This window comes from Physella acuta, unplaced genomic scaffold, assembly GCF_028476545.2.
Source record: "Physella acuta isolate Inbredline_101_S28 unplaced genomic scaffold, ASM2847654v3 ptg000333l, whole genome shotgun sequence".
Taxonomy (NCBI): domain Eukaryota; kingdom Metazoa; phylum Mollusca; class Gastropoda; family Physidae; genus Physella; species Physella acuta.
Genome location: NW_026731852.1, coordinates 325145 through 347332, shown reverse-complemented (window position 1 = coordinate 347332; position 22188 = coordinate 325145). Strand labels below are relative to the sequence as shown.

General features: G+C 47.7%; 2 protein-coding genes across 10 annotated transcripts in view; one reads left to right on the top strand and one right to left on the bottom strand.

Annotated features, from left to right (window-relative positions):
- The window catches only part of LOC131940832 (UPF0415 protein C7orf25 homolog), a 100103-nt gene that overhangs the window by 23965 nt on the left and 53950 nt on the right, over nt 1-22188 (bottom strand). For all 9 annotated transcript variants that reach the window (XM_059299688.1, XM_059299687.1, XM_059299689.1 and 6 more), the window contains exon 3: nt 14854-15088. In XM_059299688.1, the coding sequence (XP_059155671.1) occupies nt 14854-15088 (235 nt within the window). The remainder of the gene's footprint in view (nt 1-14853; nt 15089-22188) is intronic.
- Nucleotides 16414-22188, top strand: part of LOC131940834 (uncharacterized) — a 39094-nt gene continuing 33319 nt past the window's right edge. Inside the window, exon 1 of the mRNA XM_059299699.1 lies at nt 16414-16538. The gene's annotated coding sequence lies outside the window, so the exon portion shown is untranslated. The remainder of the gene's footprint in view (nt 16539-22188) is intronic.

Genomic DNA, 22188 nt, shown 5'->3' with positions numbered 1-22188 from the left:
TGGGTGAGTCCATGTAGTAGTTTGGGTGAGTCCATGTAGTAGTTTGGGTGAGACCATGTACTTGTTTGGGTGAGTCCTTGTAGTAGTTTGGGTGAGTCCATGTAGTAGTTTGGGTGAGTCCATGTAGTAGTTTGGGTGAGACCATGTACTTGTTTGGGTGAGTCCTTGTAGTAGTTTGGGTGAGTCCATGTAGTAGTTTGGGTGAGACCATGTACTTGTTTGGGTGAGTCCTTGTAGTAGTTTGGGTGAGTCCATGTAGTAGTTTGGGTGAATCCATATAGTAGTTTGGGTGAGTCCATGTAGTAGTTTGGGTGAGTCCATGTAGTAGTTTGGGTGAGTCCATGTAGTAGTTTGTGTGAGTCCATGTAGTAGTTTGGGTGAGACCATGTACTTGTTTGGGTGAGTCCTTGTAGTAGTTTGGGTGAGTCCATGTAGTAGTTTGGGTGAGTCCATGTAGTAGTTTGGGTGAGTCCATGTAGTAGTTTGGGTGAGTCCATGTAGTAGTTTGGGTGAGACCATGTACTTGTTTGGGTGAGTCCTTGTAGTAGTTTGGGTGAGTCCATGTAGTAGTTTGGGTGAGTCCATGTAGTAGTTTGGGTGAGTCCATGTAGTAGTTTGGGTGAGACCATGTACTTGTTTGGGTGAGTCCTTGTAGTAGTTTGGGTGAGTCCATGTAGTAGTTTGGGTGAGACCATGTACTTGTTTGGGGGAGTCCTTGTAGTAGTTTGGGTGAGTCCATGTAGTAGTTTGGGTGAGTCCTTGTAGTAGTTTGGGTGAGTCCATGTAGTAGTTTGGGTGAGTCCATGTAGTAGTTTGGGTGAGTCCATGTAGTAGTTTGGGTGAGTCCATGTAGTAGTTTGGGTGAGTCCATGTAGTAGTTTGGGTGAGTCCATGTAGTAGTTTGGGTGAGTCCATGTAGTAGTTTGGGTGAGTCCATGTAGTAGTTTGGGTGAGTCCATGTAGTAGTTTGGGTGAGTCCATGTAGTAGTTTGGGTGAGTCCATGTACTTGTTTGGGTGAGTCCTTGTAGTAGTTTGGGTGAGTCCATGTAGTAGTTTGGGTGAGTCCATGTAGTAGTTTGGGTGAGTCCATGTAGTAGTTTGGGTGAGTCCATGTAGTAGTTTGGGTGAGTCCATGTAGTAGTTTGGGTGAGTCCATGTACTTGTTTGGGTGAGTCCATGTAGTAGTTTGGGTGAGTCCATGTAGTAGTTTGGGTGAGTCCATGTAGTAGTTTGGGTGAGACCATGTACTTGTTTGGGTGAGTCCTTGTAGTAGTTTGGGTGAGTCCATGTAGTAGTTTGGGTGAGTCCATGTAGTAGTTTGGGTGAGTCCATGAGCTTGTTTGGGCGAGTCCATGTAGTATTCTGGGTGAGTCCATATAGTAGTTTGGGTGAGTCCTGTAGTAGTTTGGGTGAGTCCATGTAGTAGTTTGGGTGAGTCCATGTAGTAGTTTGGGTGAGACCATGTACTTGTTTGGGTGAGACCATGTACTTGTTTGGGTGAGTCCTGTAGTAGTTTGGGTGAGTCCATGTAGTAGTTTGGGTGAGTCCATGTAGTAGTTTGGGTGAGACCATGTACTTGTTTGGGTGAGTCCTTGTAGTAGTTTGGGTGAGTCCATGTAGTAGTTTGGGTGAGTCCATGTAGTAGTTTGGGTGAGTCCATGAGCTTGTTTGGGCGAGTCCATGTAGTATTCTGGGTGAGTCCATATAGTAGTTTGGGTGAGTCCTGTAGTAGTTTGGGTGAGTCCATGTATTACTTTGGATGGGTCCATGAGCATGTGTGGGCGAGTCCACTAGCCACACCGAACCACCACCACACCAAGTGACCAAGAAGACAACCATACCAACACGCCTATCTAACCACACCAAAAGACCAGCAACAACAGACAATTAAAAAAAATCAATTCCTCCCCCCCCCCCCCCAACGGCAATTTAACCCCACAAAAACAAGCACCACCAACTAGGGAAACAGTATTCCAGTACAAGCTAAAAAAAAGCGAGTTGTCTTTCTCTCGAGCCAAACACTGCACAGCTAAAAACATCAAGTTCTTATTTGATGTAAAAAAAAATTTGATTCAAGTCATTCTGTTACGCATTTTTTTCTTTACCCGAACACGAAGAAAACAAATGAAGAAGTCTAGAGAGGAGAAACAATTTTCCTTGGCTTGGGGTCAGAAAAAAATTGAAAATACAATCGATTTAGTGGGGAGAAATGTATTGTCTTGACATCCAGTTGATGCCGTCTGTTGTAAAAAAAATAATGTGTTTTTGGACAACGATAACACCGGATGTACGCGTTAACCCAAAAACATTTTAAAATCTGATGATAACCCAAACGTCTGTTTTAAGTTAACCCAAATGTTAGGTATTGTGTTCGGCCTTAAGCTAGTAGCTAATCAAGGCGTTAACCATAAACACTATCCTACTGCAACCTGCCGCTGTTCGAACTCTAAACGTTACATAAAAGTAGTTTACACATTTCAATGTGCTCCTGGTATTTACCTCGTTACGTCCGCTCTGAATACAGTTATGTACCCCTGATGTTAACCATGTAGATTTATGTGCCCCTGATGTTCATCGTGTAGAGTTATGTGCCCCTGATGTTCACCATGTTGAGTTATGTGCCCCTGATGTTTACCATGTTGAGTTATGTGCCCCTGATGTTTACCATGTAGAGTTATGTGCCCCTGATGTTCACCATGTAGAGTTATGTGCTCCTGATGTTTACGACGTAGAGTTATGTGCCCCTGATGTTCACCATGTAGAATTATGTGCCCCTGGTGTTTACCAGAGTTATGTGCCCCTGATGTTTCCATGTAGAGTTATGTGCCCCTGATGTTCACCATGTAGAGTTATGTGCTCCTGATGTTCACCATGTAGAGTTATGTGCTCCTGATGTTTACGACGTAGAGTTATGTGCCCCTGATGCTCATCATGTAGAATTATGTGCCCAGGTGATTACCATGTAGAGTTATGTACCCCTGATGTTCACCAGAGTTATGTGCCACTGATGTTTCCATGTAGTTGTGTGCCCCTGAAGTTTAACATGTTGAGTTATGTGCCCCTGATGTTCACCATGTAGAGTTATTTATGTACCCCTTATTCTGGACCTCAGAAATCGCCCATTCGACTCCAGCACAGATTTGACACATCCAGCTCAAGCAGTTTGAGACCCAACTCACATCAAACGGTCATTTGTATGGCTGGACATTAACTACACGTAACGAGAAACAACATCACAAACTCCTAGCTGCACTTTATGATCAACAGCATTTGTGTGTCTTAAAGTACGGGCCACGTCGATATTGTGATATGCTCGTCGCAAATTATTGGACATGGTACAACACAAACAGATGAGCTACTGATACAGAGGCTCACGACACTCCCCACAGAGGCCTCACGACACTCCACACAGAAGCCTCACGACACTCCCCACAGAGGCCACACGACACTCCCCACAGAGGCCTCACGACACTCCCCACAGAGGCCTCACGACACTCCCCACGACATTCCCCACAGAGGCCTCACGACACTCCCCACAGAGGCCTCACGACACTCCCCACGACACTCCCCACACAGGCCTCACGACACTCCCCACACAGGCCTCACGACACTCCCCACAGAGGCCTCACGACACTCCCCACAGAGGCCTCACGACACTCCCCACGACATTCCCCACACAGGCCTCACGACACTCCCCACGACACTCCCCACACAGGCCTCACGACACTCCCTACACAGGCCTCACGACACTCCCCACACAGGCCTCACGACACTCCCCACAGAGGCCTCACGACACTCCCCACAGAGGCCTCACGACACTCCCCACAGAGGCCTCACGAAACTCCCCACAGAGGCCTCACTACACTCCACACAAAGGCCTCACTACACTCCCCACAGAGGCCTCACGAACTCCCCACGACACTCCCCACAGAGGCCTCACGACACTCCCCACAGAGGCCTCACTACACTCCACACAAAGGCCTCACTACACTCCCCACAGAGGCCTCACGACACTCCCCACAGAGGCCTCACGACACTCCCAACAAAGGCCCCACGACACTCCCCACACACTCCTCATATAGGCCTCACTACACTCCCCACAGAGGCCTCACGACACTCCCCACAGAGGCCACACGACACTCCCCACAGAGGCCTCACGACACTCCCCACAGAGGCCTCACGACACTCCCCACAGAGGCCTCACGACACTCCCCACGACACTCCCCACACAGGCCTCACGACACTCCCCACAGAGGCCACACGACACTCCCCACACAGGCCTCACGACACTCCCCACAGAGGCCTCATGACACTCCCCACAGAGGCCTCACGACACTCCCCACGACACTCCCCACACAGGCCTCACGACACTCCCCACACAGGCCTCACGACACTCCCCACAGAGGCCTCACGACACTCCCCACAGAGGCCTCACGACACTCCCCACGACACTCCCCACACAGGCCTCACGACACTCCACACAGAGGCCTCACGACACTCCCCACAGAGGCCTCACGACACTCCCCACAGAGGCCTCACGACACTCCCCACAGAGGCTTCACTACACTCCCCATATAGGCCTCACGACACTCCCCACAGAGGCTTCACTACACTCCCCATATAGGCCTCACGACACTCCCCACAGAGGCTTCACTACACTCCCCACAGAGGCTTCACTACACTCCACACAGAGGCTTCACTACACTCCCCACAGAGGCTTCACGACACTCCCCACAGAGGCCTCACGACACTCCCCACAGAGGCCTCACGAAACTCCCCACAGAGGCCTCACGACACTCCCCACAGAGGCTTCACTACACTCCCCACAGAGGCTTCACTACACTCCCCACAGAGGCTTCACTACACTCCCCACAGAGGCCTCACGACACTCCCCACAGAGGCCTCACGACACTCCCCACGACACTCCCCACACAGGCCTCACGACACTCCCCACAGAGGCCTCACGACACTCCCCACAGAGGCCTCACGACACTCCCCACGACACTCCCCACACAGGCCTCACGACACTCCACACAGAGGCCTCACGACACTCCCCACGACACTCCCCACAGAGGCCTCACGACACTCCCCACAGAGGCCTCACGACACTCCCCACGACACTCCCCACAGAGGCCTCACGACACTCCCCACAGAGGCCTCACGACACTCCCCACAGAGGCTTCACTACACTCCCCATATAGGCCTCACGACACTCCCCACAGAGGCTTCACTACACTCCCCATATAGGCCTCACGACACTCCCCACAGAGGCTTCACTACACTCCCCACAGAGGCTTCACGACACTCCCCACAGAGGCCTCACGACACTCCCCACGACACTCCCCACACAGGCCTCACGACACTCCCCACAGAGGTCTCACTACACTCCCCACACACTCCCCAGAGGCATCATGACACTCCCCACAGAGGCCTCACGACACTCCCCACAGAGGCCTCACGACACTCCCCACGACACTCCCCACAGAGGCCTCACGACACTCCCCACAGAGGCCTCACGACACTCCCCACAGAGGCTTCACTACACTCCCCATATAGGCCTCACGACACTCCCCACAGAGGCTTCACTACACTCCCCATATAGGCCTCACGACACTCCCCACAGAGGCTTCACTACACTCCCCACAGAGGCTTCACGACACTCCCCACAGAGGCCTCACGACACTTCCCACGACACTCCCCACACAGGCCTCACGACACTCCCCACAGAGGTCTCACTACACTCCCCACACACTCCCCAGAGGCATCATGACACTCCCCACAGAGGCCTCACGACACTCCCCACTGAGGCCTCACTACACTCCCCACAGAGGCCTCACGACACTCCCCACATAGGCCTCACTACACTCCCCATATAGGCCTCACTACACTCCCCACAGAGGCCTCACGACACTCCCCATATAGGCCTCACTACACTCCCCATATAGGCCTCACGACACTCCCCATATAGGCCTCACTACACTCCCCACAGAGGCCTCACGACACTCCCCATATAGGCCTCACTACACTCCCCATATAGGCCTCACGACACTCCCCATATAGGCCTCACTACACTCCCCACAGAGGCCTCACGACACTCCCCATATAGGCCTCACGACACTCCCCATATAGGCCTCACTACACTCCCCACAGAGGCCTTACGACACTCCACACAGAGGCCCCACGACACTCCCCACAGAGGCCTCACAACACTTCCCACACCGAGGTTCCATCAACACGACTGTCATGTTAAATAAAAAATCCAAATAATTTTTTTTCCTTAAATGTTAATCCATGATGTTTGTTATTCCATGATGTTTTTATGGATTTCTTGTTCCGTAGTTGTTCTATTGATGATGTTCGCTACAAAATGCTCCTTGCAATTCGTTTCTTACACGTTGTACACTACGTGAAGTTTCTTAAATGTTGTTCCTAATATTATGCTTCTACATGTTTTTCCTAACATTATGTTCCTTATATGATGTTCCTTACATGATGTTCCTTACATTATGTTCTTTACATGATGTTCCTTACATGATGTTCCTTACATGATGTTCAAGTTTCCCAAATATACAGTACCCTAGATGTTGTTCCGATTAAATTGTTCCCTGTATGTTCCCCAGATGTAGAACACCTCCCCGTGCATGCTGGCGCAGATGAAATTTGTGTTTTAAAATAAAGCTAATGTTTTGTGCCGCGATCTGCCGGGAGGCAACATAAATGTCGGCCTACTCTAATCAATGTCTATTACAGAACGCCTGGATAGTGGGAGCTAATGGAAACACGGGGAAATAGTTACCGCTCACAACGGCGGCTGACTCGCCTTTGGTTGACTCGCTGCGTTTTGATGGTGCTGCTTGTCCGGCCCGTGGGTGGCAGGGTCGATCGTGGGGGGAGGGGGGTTAAGTGAATGTTAAAGGATGTAACATGTGGATTTTAGTGGGGATTAGGGGAAGCAAATATTTGAAGGGGTTAGGGGTAGTAAATGTGTGTGTGGGGGGGGGGGGTTGTTGTGCGGGTTTGTGGTTGTGAATGTTTGTGGGGATTAGGGGTGGCACAAACAGTAGGGTGAATGCAACCAGAAGCTTTAAAGTCAGCCAATGTCACCGTTTAGAGACAGCCAATGTCTATGTCTGAAGATAGACAATGTCAGCGTTTAAAGACAGCCAATGTCGCTGTCTGAAGATAGACAATGTCAGCGTTTAAAGACAGCCAATGTCGCTGTCTGAAGATAGACATTGTCAGCGTTTAAAGACAGCCAATGTCGCTGTCTGAAGACACCAATGTCACTGTCTGAAGACACCAATGTCACTACAAGACCTAAAGAGACCTGTCAGCTAGCTGGTATAAGCCTAGGCCTGACACAGCCGCCAAGGCCGCGACTAGAGATTTAGAGCGATCAATAAGATCCGGACAAAAACTGGTCTAATGGCCAAGTTTTTTAATATCAGCCTTTAGATTTTGGCTGCAATCTGATTACATGCCGTCGCTTCAACGGACTTCTCTCATGCAATCGCGACAAGGGCCAATTAGCACGTCCTTAGACGATGGGAAACAATAGGATGGGGTAGGAAACAATCAACGTCCGACGCCGGTAAATTGATTCTGGTGATAGGGGATTCAGGTGTGGACTCGTCGTCTGTGTCCCCTACAGCACCATGTCCCATACAGCACCATGCCCCCTACAGCACCATGTAAACACATGTCCCCTACAGCACCATGTAAACACATGTCCCCTACAGCACCATGTAAACACATGTCCCCTACAGCACCATGTAAACACATGTCCCCTACAGCACCATGTAAACACATGTCCCCTACAGCACCATGTCCCCTACAGCACCATGTAAACACATGTCCCCTACAGCACCATGTAAACACATGTCCCCTACAGCACCATGTAAACACATGTCCCCTACAGCACCATGTAAACACATGTCCCCTACAGCACCATGTAAACACATGTCCCCTACAGCACCATGTAAACACATGTCCCCTACAGCACCATGTCCCCTACAGCACCATGTAAACACATGTCCCCTACAGCACCATGTCCCCTACAGCACCATGTCCCATACAGCACCATGTCCCCTACAGCACCATGTAAACACATGTCCCCTACAGCACCATGTAAACACATGTCCCCTACAGCACCATGTAAACACATGTCCCCTACAGCACCATGTCCCCTACAGCACCATGTAAACACATGTCCCCTACAGCACCATGTAACCACATGTCCCCTACAGCACCATGTAAACACATGTCCCCTACAGCACCATGTAACCACATGTCCCCTACAGCACCATGTAAACACATGTCCCCTACAGCACCATGTCCCCTACAGCACCATGTAAACACATGTCCCCTACAGCACCATGTCCCCTACAGCACCATGTAAACACATGTCCCCTACAGCACCATGTCCCCTACAGCACCATGTAAACACATGTCCCCTACAGCACCATGTAAACACATGTCCCCTACAGCACCATGTAAACACATGTCCCCTACAGCACCATGTCCCCTACAGCACCATGTAACCACATGTCCCCTACAGCACCATGTCCCCTACAGCACCATGTCCCCTACAGCACCATGTAAACACATGTCCCCTACAGCACCATGTAAACACATGTCCCCTACAGCACCATGTAAACACATGTCCCCTACAGCACCATGTAAACACATGTCCCCTACAGCACCATGTAAACACATGTCCCCTACAGCACCATGTCCCCTACAGCACCATGTAACCACATGTCCCCTACAGCACCATGTCCCCTACAGCACCATGTAAACACATGTCCCCTACAGCACCATGTAAACACATGTCCCCTACAGCACTATGTCCCCTACAGCACCATGTAAACACATGTCCCCTACAGCACCATGTCCCCTACAGCACCATGTAAACACATGTCCCCTACAGCACCATGTAACCACATGTCCCCTACAGCACCATGTAAACACATGTCCCCTACAGCACCATGTAAACATATGTCCCCTACAGCACCATGTCCCCTACAGCACCATGTAAACACATGTCCCCTACAGCACCATGTCCCCTACAGCACCATGTAACCACATGTCCCCTACAGCACCATGTCCCCTACAGCACCATGTAAACACATGTCCCCTACAGCACCATGTAAACACATGTCCCCTACAGCACCATGTAAACACATGTCCCCTACAGCACCATGTCCCCTACAGCACCATGTAAACACATGTCCCCTACAGCACCATGTCCCCTACAGCACCATGTAAACACATGTCCCCTACAGCACCATGTCCCCTACAGCACCATGTAACCACATGTCCCCTACAGCACCATGTCCCCTACAGCACCATGTAAACACATGTCCCCTACAGCACCATGTAACCACATGTCCCCCACAGCACCATGTAAACACATGTCCCCTACAGCACTATGTAAACACATGTCCCCTACAGCACCATGTCCCCTACAGCACCATTTAAACACATGTCCCCTACAGCACCATGTCCCCTACAGCACCATGTAAACACATGTCCCCTACAGCACCATGTCCCCTACAGCACCATGTAAACACATGTCCCCTACAGCACCATGTAAACACATGTCCCCTACAGCACCATGTAAACACATGTCCCCTACAGCACCATGTAAACACATGTCCCCTACAGCACCATGTAAACACATGTCCCCTACAGCACCATGTCCCCTACAGCACCATGTAAACACATGTCCCCTACAGCATCATGTCCCCTACAGCACCATGTCCCCTACAGCACCATGTAAACACATGTCCCCTACAGCACCATGTAAACACATGTCCCCTACAGCACCATGTAAACACATGTCCCCTACAGCACTATGTCCCCTACAGCACCATGTAAACACATGTCCCCTACAGCACCATGTCCCCTACAGCACCATGTAAACACATGTCCCCTACAGCACCATGTAAACACATGTCCCCTACAGCACCATGTCCCCTACAGCACCATGTAAACACATGTCCCCTACAGCACCAAGTAAACACATGTCCCCTACAGCACCATGTAAACACATGTTCTATACAGCACCATGTAAACACATGTCCCCTACAGCACCATGTAAACACATATCCCCTACAGCACCGTGTCTCCTACAGCACCATGTAAACACATGTCCCCTACAGCACCATGTAAACACATGTCCCCTACAGCACTATGTAAACACATGTCCCCTACAGCACCATGTCCCCTACAGCACCATGTAAACACATGTCCCCTACAGCACCATGTCCCCTACAGCACCATGTAAACACATGTCCCCTACAGCACCATGTAAACACATGTCCCCTACAGCACCATGTTAACACATGTCCCCTACAGCACCATGTAAACACATGTCCCCTACAGCACCATGTCCCCTACAGCACCATGTAAACACATGTCCCCTACAGCACCATGTAAACACATGTCCCCTACAGCACCATGTAAACACATGTCCCCTACAGCACCATGTAAACACATGTCCCCTACAGCACCATGTCCCCTACAGCACCATGTAAACACATGTCCCCTACAGCACCATGTAAACACGTGTCCCCTACAGCACCATCTAAACACATGTCCCCTACAGCACCATGTAAACACATGTCCCCTACAGCACCATGTAAACACATGTCCCCTACAGCACCATGTAAACACATGTCCCCTACAGCACCATGTAAACACATGTCCCCTACAGCACCATGTAAACACATGTCCCCTACAGCACCATGTAAACACATGTCCCCCACAGCACCATGTAAACACATGTCCCCTACAGCACTATGTAAACACATGTCCCCTACAGCACCATGTAAACACATGTCCCCTACAGCACCATGTAAACACGTGTCCCCTACAGCACCATCTAAACACATGTCCCCTACAGCACCATGTCCCCTACAGCACCATGTAAACACATGTCCCCTACAGCACCATGTAAACACATGTCCCCTACAGCACCATGTAAACACATGTCCCCTACAGCACCATGTAAACACATGTCCCCTACAGCACCATGTAAACACATGTCCCCTACAGCACCATGTAAACACATGTCCCCTACAGCACCATGTAAACACATGTCCCCTACAGCACCATGTAACCACATGTCCCCCACAGCACCATGTAAACACATGTCCCCTACAGCACTATGTAAACACATGTCCCCTACAGCACCATGTCCCCTACAGCACCATTTAAACACATGTCCCCTACAGCACCATGTAACCACATGTCCCCCACAGCACCATGTAAACACATGTCCCCTACAGCACTATGTAAACACATGTCCCCTACAGCACCATGTCCCCTACAGCACCATTTAAACACATGTCCCCTACAGCACCATGTCCCCTACAGCACCATGTAAACACATGTCCCCTACAGCACCATGTCCCCTACAGCACCATGTAAACACATGTCCCCTACAGCACCATGTAAACACATGTCCCCTACAGCACCATGTAAACACATGTCCCCTACAGCACCATGTAAACACATGTCCCCTACAGCACCATGTCCCCTACAGCACCATGTAAACACATGTCCCCTACAGCATCATGTCCCCTACAGCACCATGTCCCCTACAGCACCATGTAAACACATGTCCCCTACAGCACCATGTAAACACATGTCCCCTACAGCACCATGTAAACACATGTCCCCTACAGCACTATGTCCCCTACAGCACCATGTAAACACATGTCCCCTACAGCACCATGTCCCCTACAGCACCATGTAAACACATGTCCCCTACAGCACCATGTAAACACATGTCCCCTACAGCACCATGTCCCCTACAGCACCATGTAAACACATGTCCCCTACAGCACCATGTAAACACATGTCCCCTACAGCATCATGTCCCCTACAGCACCATGTAAACACATATCCCCTACAGCACCGTGTCTCCTACAGCACCATGTAAACACATGTCCCCTACAGCACCATGTAAACACATGTCCCCTACAGCACTATGTAAACACATGTCCCCTACAGCACCATGTCCCCTACAGCACCATGTAAACACATGTCCCCTACAGCACCATGTCCCCTACAGCACCATGTAAACACATGTCCCCTACAGCACCATGTAAACACATGTCCCCTACAGCACCATGTAAACACATGTCCCCTACAGCACCATGTAAACACATGTCCCCTACAGCACCATGTCCCCTACAGCACCATGTAAACACATGTCCCCTACAGCACCATGTAAACACATGTCCCCTACAGCACCAAGTAAACACATGTCCCCTACAGCACCATGTAAACACATATCCCCTACAGCACCGTGTCTCCTACAGCACCATGTAAACACATGTCCCCTACAGCACCATGTAAACACATGTCCCCTACAGCACTATGTAAACACATGTCCCCTACAGCACCATGTCCCCTACAGCACCATGTAAACACATGTCCCCTACAGCACCATGTCCCCTACAGCACCATGTAAACACATGTCCCCTACAGCACCATGTAAACACATGTCCCCTACAGCACCATGTAAACACATGTCCCCTACAGCACCATGTAAACACATGTCCCCTACAGCACCATGTCCCCTACAGCACCATGTAAACACATGTCCCCTACAGCACCATGTAAACACATGTCCCCTACAGCACCATGTAAACACATGTCCCCTACAGCACCATGTAAACACATGTCCCCTACAGCACCATGTCCCCTACAGCACCATGTAAACACATGTCCCCTACAGCACCATGTAAACACATGTCCCCTACAGCACCATGTAAACACATGTCCCCTACAGCACCATGTAAACACATGTCCCCTACAGCACCATGTAAACACATGTCCCCTACAGCACCATGTAAACACGTGTCCCCTACAGCACCATCTAAACACATGTCCCCTACAGCACCATGTAAACACATGTCCCCTACAGCACCATGTAAACACATGTCCCCTACAGCACCATGTAAACACATGTCCCCTACAGCACCATGTAAACACATGTCCCCTACAGCACCATGTAAACACATGTCCCCTACAGCACCATGTAAACACATGTCCCCTACAGCACCATGTAAACACATGTCCCCTACAGCACCATGTAAACACATGTCCCCTACAGCACCATGTCCCCTACAGCACCATGTAAACACATGTCCCCTACAGCACCATGTCCCCTACAGCACCATGTAAACACATGTCCCCTACAGCACCATGTAAACACATGTCCCCTACAGCACCATGTAAACACATGCCCCCTACAGCACCATGTAAACACATGTCCTCTACAGCACCATGTAAACACATGTCCCCTACAGCACCATGTAAACACATGTCCCCTACAGCACTATGTCCCCTACAGCACCATGTAAACACATGTCCCCTACAGCACCATGTAACCACATGCCCCCTACAGCACCATGTAAACACATGTCCCCTACAGCACCATCTAAACACATGTCCCCTACAGCACCATGTCCCCTACAGCACCATGTAAACACATGTCCCCTACAGCACCATGTAACCACATGCCCCCTACAGCACCATGTAAACACATGTCCCCTACAGCACCATCTAAACACATGTCCCCTACAGCACCATGTCCCCTACAGCACCATGTAAACACATGTCCCCTACAGCACCATGTAAACACATGTCCCCTACAGCACTATGTAAACACATGTCCCCTACAGCACCATGTAAACACATGTCCCCTACAGCACCATGTAAACACATGTCCCCTACAGCACCATGTAAACACATGTCCCCTACAGCACCATGTCCCCTACAGCACCATGTAAACACATGTCCCCTACAGCACCATGTCCCCTACAGCACCATGTAAACACATGTCCCCTACAGCACCATGTAAACACATGTCCCCTACAGCACCATGTAAACACATGCCCCCTACAGCACCATGTAAACACATGTCCCCTACAGCACCATGTAAACACATGTCCCCTAAAGCACCATGTAAACACATGTCCCCTACAGCACTATGTCCCCTACAGCACCATGTAAACACATGTCCCCTACAGCACCATGTAACCACATGCCCCCTACAGCACCATGTAAACACATGTCCCCTACAGCACCATCTAAACACATGTCCCCTACAGCACCATGTCCCCTACAGCACCATGTAAACACATGTCCCCTACAGCACCATGTAAACACATGTCCCCTACAGCACCATGTCCCCTACAGCACCATGTAAACACATGTCCCCTACAGCACCATGTAAACACATGTCCCCTACAGCACCATGTAAACACATGTCCCCTACAGCACTATGTAAACACATGTCCCCTACAGCACCATGTAAACACATGTCCCCTACAGCACCATGTAAACACATGTCCCCTACAGCACCATGTAAACACATGTCCCCTACAGCACCATGTCCCCTACAGCACCATGTAAACACATGTCCCCTACAGCACCATGTCCCCTACAGCACCATGTAAACACATGTCCCCTACAGCACCATGTAAACACATGTCCCCTACAGCACCATGTAAACACATGTCCCCTACAGCACCATGTAAACACATGTCCCCTACAGCACCACCACCACCGAGGCAGCGAGGCACCGACACTAATTGAAGAGCGCGTCCCAGATCTCCCATCCCAAACAAAAGTGTGTGATTGCTATCTGATACCCGGCCCGCCTATAATTGCCCAAACCCCGAGCTCCCTTCCTTTGCTTACAAAATGTTGCTGGCTGTAATTGAGAAACGACAAACTCTGTCGGCACATGGCCCTTGCTGCAATCATCACTCCGCCCCACCCCCGCCATGCAAACAGGTGTCCCGCCCCCGCGCCCTACAGCAACCCTTTCCTACCTGACCATACGAGATGCAAGGCTTGAGATTTCCTGGCGATGACCTTGACCCAGATGTGACCTTGACCGCAGACGACGTCCACGACGAGGTTGTCTGGTCGGGTCGGTAGAGTGAATGGCTGGAGGATCTGAACGACGCCAGGCAGCGACTCGGCTGCGTGGATCAAGCTGGCGTAGTGGCCCAGGTTGCTACTGTTTAAGTGGTTGCCTTGGATCACATCCCTCTTTCTCTTTAGCTGTCAATTACAAATAAACATTTGAAACAGGGAGAGGGGAGCACAGAATATTTAACACTAAAACAACGACCACTAACTACGAGCCAACGTAGGTTACCACGGACATTAAGGACCGGCCAGTGTTTCTTCCCGACTTTTTTCTCCGGCAGGGGGGGGGGGGGGGGCATTTGAAATTTTCGGGGGGGGGGGGGGTGGACATTGTTAAAAGAAGAGATGCCTGGAAGAAACTCTGGTACCGGCATATACATAAAATTTAGGTTTGGGGGTGTTTGGTGGTGGTGGTGGTGGGGGGGGGGAGGGGGGTGACGTGAATGTAAGGTGATAACTTGTGATATAACAATTTAATAAGCAAACTTTTTTTTTTACACGGCTACATCTCAAGTTTTAACATCGAACAACCAAGGGTCTACAGACACATTTCTCAAAACTTGACGATTCCAATCAAACGCTAGCCATGGTTTGGAAAATTCAGGACAGATACAACACTATGCAGTAACTTGATGTTTTTTTTAGTGTGGATTACCAAAGTCCGTGAGTATGGATGATTGGTAGGTTCGAATTTCTGATACAATGGAAGCAGTCACCGTATTAATTAACAGAGTTGGTGAAAAGCAGGTGGTTCTTGTAGTAGACACACCTTTTTACCTGCCCTCGTGCGCCTTATGGGTCTCAGGTAAACATTTTAAAATTGTATACTTATTGAGTTGAGGGGAAGGCGGAGGTGTTCAATATGTCGTAAAATACACAGGTTTATTGGAATAAGGTACGTTCATGGACTACAATGGTATTACCATGAATGGTTTAAAATCAAAATCATTTATTTAGATCTAGTCTGTTTTCAGTCCTATTGGGTAGACATCGAGTTATGGGCCCTCTTTGATGTCTTCTCAGAAACGACTTCCTTTTTCCAAAAACAATCACTATTCTTGGGCCCCCTTCTCGTCCTCGTTATGAGCGTCTCGGTAAAGATTGCCTTGTGTGAAAAAATAAAACAATCACTATTCTTGGGCCCCCTTCTCATTCTCGTTATGGGGGTCTCAGTAAAGATTGCTTTGTGGGAAAAAAATTCACTATTCATGGCCCCCTTTCCTTGTGGAAAAAAACAATAAGAATTCTTGCTTCCCCGCTTTACCGGTGCCACGGGGTCTCATTAACGACGTCCTTGTTCCGTAGACAATCGGTCTTATGGGGGTCCCCGCGTGTCAGGCTGAGCAGCCAGCGTATTACGTTGGCTTTTGGTCACGTGACTGTAATATTGATCACGGGCCGACAAAGACGAGGAACGCGCGCAATCCATCTCTCCACAGACTCCCCTTCGCCAGGCCTTTCAAACGCGCGTGCAAGTGTGAGTACTCGAGTCACTATTAGAGTAAAGCTTTACAAGATTCTGTTGGGTGGTTCTTTTTTTTTAAATCGTTCAGCGACCGTACATCTACAAGTGTTTGATTGGGTGAGTAACCTTTTACTTTGTTTACGTTGGCGAGTGTCAAGGACAATGAGTGTTTACATCGGGGTGTGCTGTGTGACATCACAATGTGCTGTGTGACATCACGATGTGCTGTGTGTGACATTGAGATGTGCTGAGTGTGACATCACGATGTGCTGTGTCACATCACGATGTGCTGTGTGTGACATCACGATGTGCTGTGTGTCACATCATGATGTGCTGTGTGTGACATCACGATGTGCTGTGTGTCACATCATGATGTGTTGTGTGTCACATCATGATGTGCAGTGTGTCACATCACGATGTGCTGTGTGTGACATCACGATGTGCAGTGTGCCACATCATGTGTTGTGTGTCACATCACGATGTGCTGTGTGTGACATCACGATGTGCAGTGTGTCACATCATGATGTGCAGTGTGTCACATCACGATGTGCTGTGTGTGACATCACGATGTGCTGTGTGTGACATCACGATGTGCTGTGTGTGACATGACGATGTACTGTGTGTCACATCACGATGAAGTTGGGGAAGCATAGTGATGTTTCAAACCATCGTGATGTTTGTCGATCCTCGTTTTCTGTTTAGTGAGACATTGTGATGTTCTATATAAATCTATAAAACCCTGAAGTAAGGTTTATAAAACATCGTGATGTTATTAGTGTAGCAAAGTTATAAGTAATGTCGACACTGAAATACGTTTTGTGAAACATCTTGATGTGGTTTGTGTAACATCCAGATGTTATTGATGTAGCAAAATTATAAGCCATGTCAAACATTAAGATAAGGTTGATGCTGTGCTTGCAAAACATTGATACGGTCCGTCGATAAATGCAACGACGAAAGAAGTTGTAATCTTGGCGAAACAAATAAGTCGCAACCAGATTGTATCAATGGCGTGTCTTCAGCGTCGATTAGCTGATCAACGTTGGTGTACTGATGGGACCAAAAAACTTGCATGTAAAACTAAAGCAGGAATGTTAAGGGTAACTCCTTCAATGTGACTTTATGCTGGTCAAATAGGTGACCTAACTGTGGATATAATCGGTTTGTACTGCATACAATTAACGGAACATTGGGCATACTCCGTGTAGTAATGTACGTTATACAATTAACGGAACTGCGTACACTGTATGGAAATGTAGGCTATGTCATACAATTGACGGAATTGTGTACATACTACGTATAGTAATGTACCGGCTAATGACCTCCTCCCCTCCCCCTCCTGTGGTCGCTAATTGTGGCTACAACGAACGTTTGAGATTACAGTGGCCCCTCTGTGGATTGTGGCCAAGACGAACGTTTGAGATTACAGTGGCCCCTCTGTGAATTGTGGCTACAACGAACATTTGAGACTACAGTGGCCCCTCTGTGGATTGTGGCCAAGACGAACGTTTGAGATTACAGTGGCCCCTCTGTGAATTGTGGCTACAACGAACATTTGAGATTACAGTGGCCCCTCTGTGGATTGTGGCCAAGACGAACGTTTGAGATTACAGTGGCCCCTCTGTGAATTGTGGCTACAACGAACATTTGAGACTACAGTGGCCCCTCTGTGAATTGTGGCCAAGACGAACATTTGAGATTACAGTGGCCCCTCTGTGAATTGTGGCCAAGACGAACGTTTGAGATTACAGTGGCCTCTCTGTGAATTGTGGCCCTCTTGACGCGTTGACAGCCTCTAATCTCCATCGGCCGTTCCTAGCATTTGTCCACTGAATCATTTCCCCCGTGAAATCACGTTTTCCCTTACGTTCGACTAAATGTTTCGTCCATGTGGAGTCGTGTGTGGTAAAGTGGTCTAGTAAGGAGATCAAATATGATATCAAGGCGATAGGAGGGACGGTCGTCAGGTGTCTGATAGACAATGTTACGGGTCAAAGAATTGTATGTCATGGTCAAAGATAGTTTAAGTTTAAGGGGAAGGTCAAACACAGATAATGTGAGGTGAAGGTCAAACAAAGATATTTTGAGGTGAAGGTCAAACACGGATAATAAGAGGTGAAGGTCAAACAAAGTCGATGGGGGGAGGGGGGGGGGTGTGTGAAAGTCAAACAGAGACAATATGAGGTGAAGGTCAAAATGATATTATGAGGTGAAGGTCAGACACAGATAATATGCGGTGAAGGTCAAATGCGGATAACATGAGGTGAAGGTCAAACAAAGACGATGGGAGGTGAAGGTCAAACATAGACAATGTATGTGATGTGAAGGTCAAACGGATATTATGAGGTGAAGGTCAAACACATATAATATGAGGTGAAGGTCAAACACAGATAATATGAGGTGAAGGTCAAACACAGATAATATGAGGTGAAGGTCAAACGCGGATAATAAGAGGAGAAGGTCAAACAATGTGAGATGAAGATCAAACACAATGTGAGATGAAGGTCAAACAGAATGAGGGGGGGGGGGGGGAGTCAAACAAAGACGATGTTAGGTGATGGTCAAACAGACAACATGAGGTTTAAGGTGAAGGTCAAATATAGACGATTGCATACTGTACCGGCAGAATAGTTAGTCGTATCGGCAGGATATTTAGTTTTATAGGCAGGATATTTAGTTGTAATGGCAGGATATTTAGTCGTATCGGCAGGATATTTAGTCATATAGGCAGGATTTTTAGTTGTATCGGCAGGATATTTATTCGTATCGGCTGGATATTTAGTTTTATAGGCAGGATATTTAGTTGTAATGGCAGGATATTTAGTCGTATCGGCAGGATATTTAGTCATATAGGCAGGATTTTTAGTTGTATCGGCAGGATATTTAGTCGTATCGGCTGGATATTTAGTCGTATCGGCAGGATATTTAGTCGTATCGGCAGGATATTTAGTCGTATCTGCAGGATATTTAGTCGTATCTGCAGGATATTTAGTCGTATCTGCAGGATATTTAGTTGTATCGGCAGGATATTTAGTCGTATCGGCAGGATATTTAGTCGTATCTGCAGGATATTTAGTCGTATCTGCAGGATATTTAGTCGTATCGGCAGGATATTTAATCGCGTTTCTGTATCACAATACCGTTTCATCATCTGACGTCTCAGTTCGGCGCTATCCCCCCCCCCCTTTCCGTTTCCACCTGGCTGAGAATGTTTACCTGTGGGCACGTGTAAGATGCGCAGTACACTCGCCTTAATGCGGAGCTACCAACAAACAAATACATGCTAGCACGTGAGGACTTGTGTAAACAAATATGGGTGTTAGGGGAACAGGCAACAAAATGGTTGGTTCATGGTTAGTTGTGGTATAACGTGTACACACATACTGGACACTGTATATACATACATAATTGACACTGTATATACCTAGATACTTGAAACATTATGTTGTTATGTACATAGATATTCGGCACAACAAGTACATAGTTACTGCATGAATCACCAGCTTTCAACAGCCATCTCTAGATCTAGTAGTTTATTCATATGTTCTAGACATACGACTTATCTACTTGGATGAATATTTTATGAGCTATCAACATGGACTAGACATTCATCTATCAACATGGACTAGACATTCATTTATCAACATGGACTAGACATTCTGTCATCTATCAACATGGACTTGACATTCTGTCATCTATCAACAGGGACATTCTGTCATCTATCAACATGGACATCCTGTCATCTATCAACATGGACATTCTGTCATCTATCAACATGGACTTGACATCCTGTCATCTATCAACATGGACTTGACATTCTGTCATCTATCAACATGGACTTGACATTCTGTCATCTATCAACATGGACTAGACATTCATCTATCAACATGGACTAGACATTCATCTATCAACATGGACTAAACATTCATCTATCAACATGGACTAGACATTCTGTCATCTATCAACATGGACTAGACATTCATCTATCAACATGGACTAAACATTCATCTATCAACATGGACTAGACATTCTGTCATCTATCAACATGGACTAGACATTCATCTATCAACATGGACTAAACATTCATCTATCAACATGGACTAGACATTCTGTCATCTATCAACATGGACTAGACATTCTGTCATCTATCAACATGGACTAGACATTCTGTCATCTATCAACATGGACTAGACATTCTGTCATCTATCAACATGGACTAGACATTCTGTCATCTATCAACATGGACATTTTGTCATCTATCAACATGGACATTCTGTCATCTATTCTGTCATCTATCAACATGGACTAGACAATCTGTCATCTATCAACATAGATCTGATATTCTGTGAACTATCAAAAACCAGAAACATAGCTTAGCTGTAGCCTAAACCATACGAATGCCAAATCCACAACCATAAAATTTAAACCCACAACCACACACCCAACAGCCATAACCACACACTAAACATCCCCAACCACAAACTTTAAACCACAACACAACCACTCACCCAACACCCATAACCACACACCCAATACCCTTAACCACACAATCAACACACACAACCACACACCCAATACCCATCACCACACACCCAATACCCATCACCACACACCCAACACCCATAACCACACACCCAACAGCCATAACCACACACTAAACATCCCCAACCACAAACTTTAAACCACAACCACTCACCCAACACCCATAACCACACAATCAACACACACAACCACACACTCAACATCCGTGAGCACCAGAAAATGACAAGAATGTTCTTCACGGTTTTATTATAGATTAGCGGCCGCTAAAATTAGCTACATTACTGTAAGGCTATGCGAAACAATGTCCAAAAATCATCCCAATTAATTCAATAATTAATCTTGAAATTTGAGACAATGTCCCACCATTTTTGGCCGGCGAAACAGGAGTGATAAGGTTTTTTTTTCTTTCATCAACTGGAATGGATGCTGATTGTGTTAAACCAAAGAAACTTCCAGAAAAATCGATTTCTATGTGGTGGTGGGTGAGGGGGGGGGGGGGCATTCGACGAGGAAAAATAATTGTCATTAATAATCGTTGTGGGATAAAAGTAAAACAAATGAAGGGCCCTGGTCAAGTAGTGAATATTGAAACAATGCAGGGCCCCGGTCAAGTAGTGAATATTGAAACAATGGAGGGCCCTGGACCTGGTCAAGTAGTGAATATTGAAACAATGCAGGGGGTATACAAATAGGGGCAGGTAAGGTGTGTGGGGGTAGGTGTCGAATATCAGTGATAAGGTGGATGGGAAACCTGTTAATGTAGAAGGTGCTTATAAAGGTGTGTTAGATTAAGACGTGGGTCTGATACAAATGTGGGTGTTTTAAAATTGTGTGTGGTAAAATGAGGGTGTGGTGTGAAGTTGTGGGTGTGGTAAAGGTGGGCTTTTTCAATGTCACGTCGTCCAGGGTTGATCTAAATGACACTTTACAGCTGGCTATAAATGACCAAAGGACCAAACCCCTGTGGGCTATCTGATACTAAATAAAACGCTTTGCGCTCGGGTAAAGCACACCTTTAAAAGAAAAACTATTGATAGCCTCGCTAATTTAGGTTAATTGCCAATTAATGTTACGACCTAAATTCTTCTTCGGTACATAAACACAGAAGATGAGAGAGAAAGAACATAAAATTAATTGTGCTCAAAGAAATCATTGCAGCATTTGTGTTCTAGAGCTATTTTCCATGCCTTATCATTAAAGAATAATCAGGAAAAAAGCCGAGCTA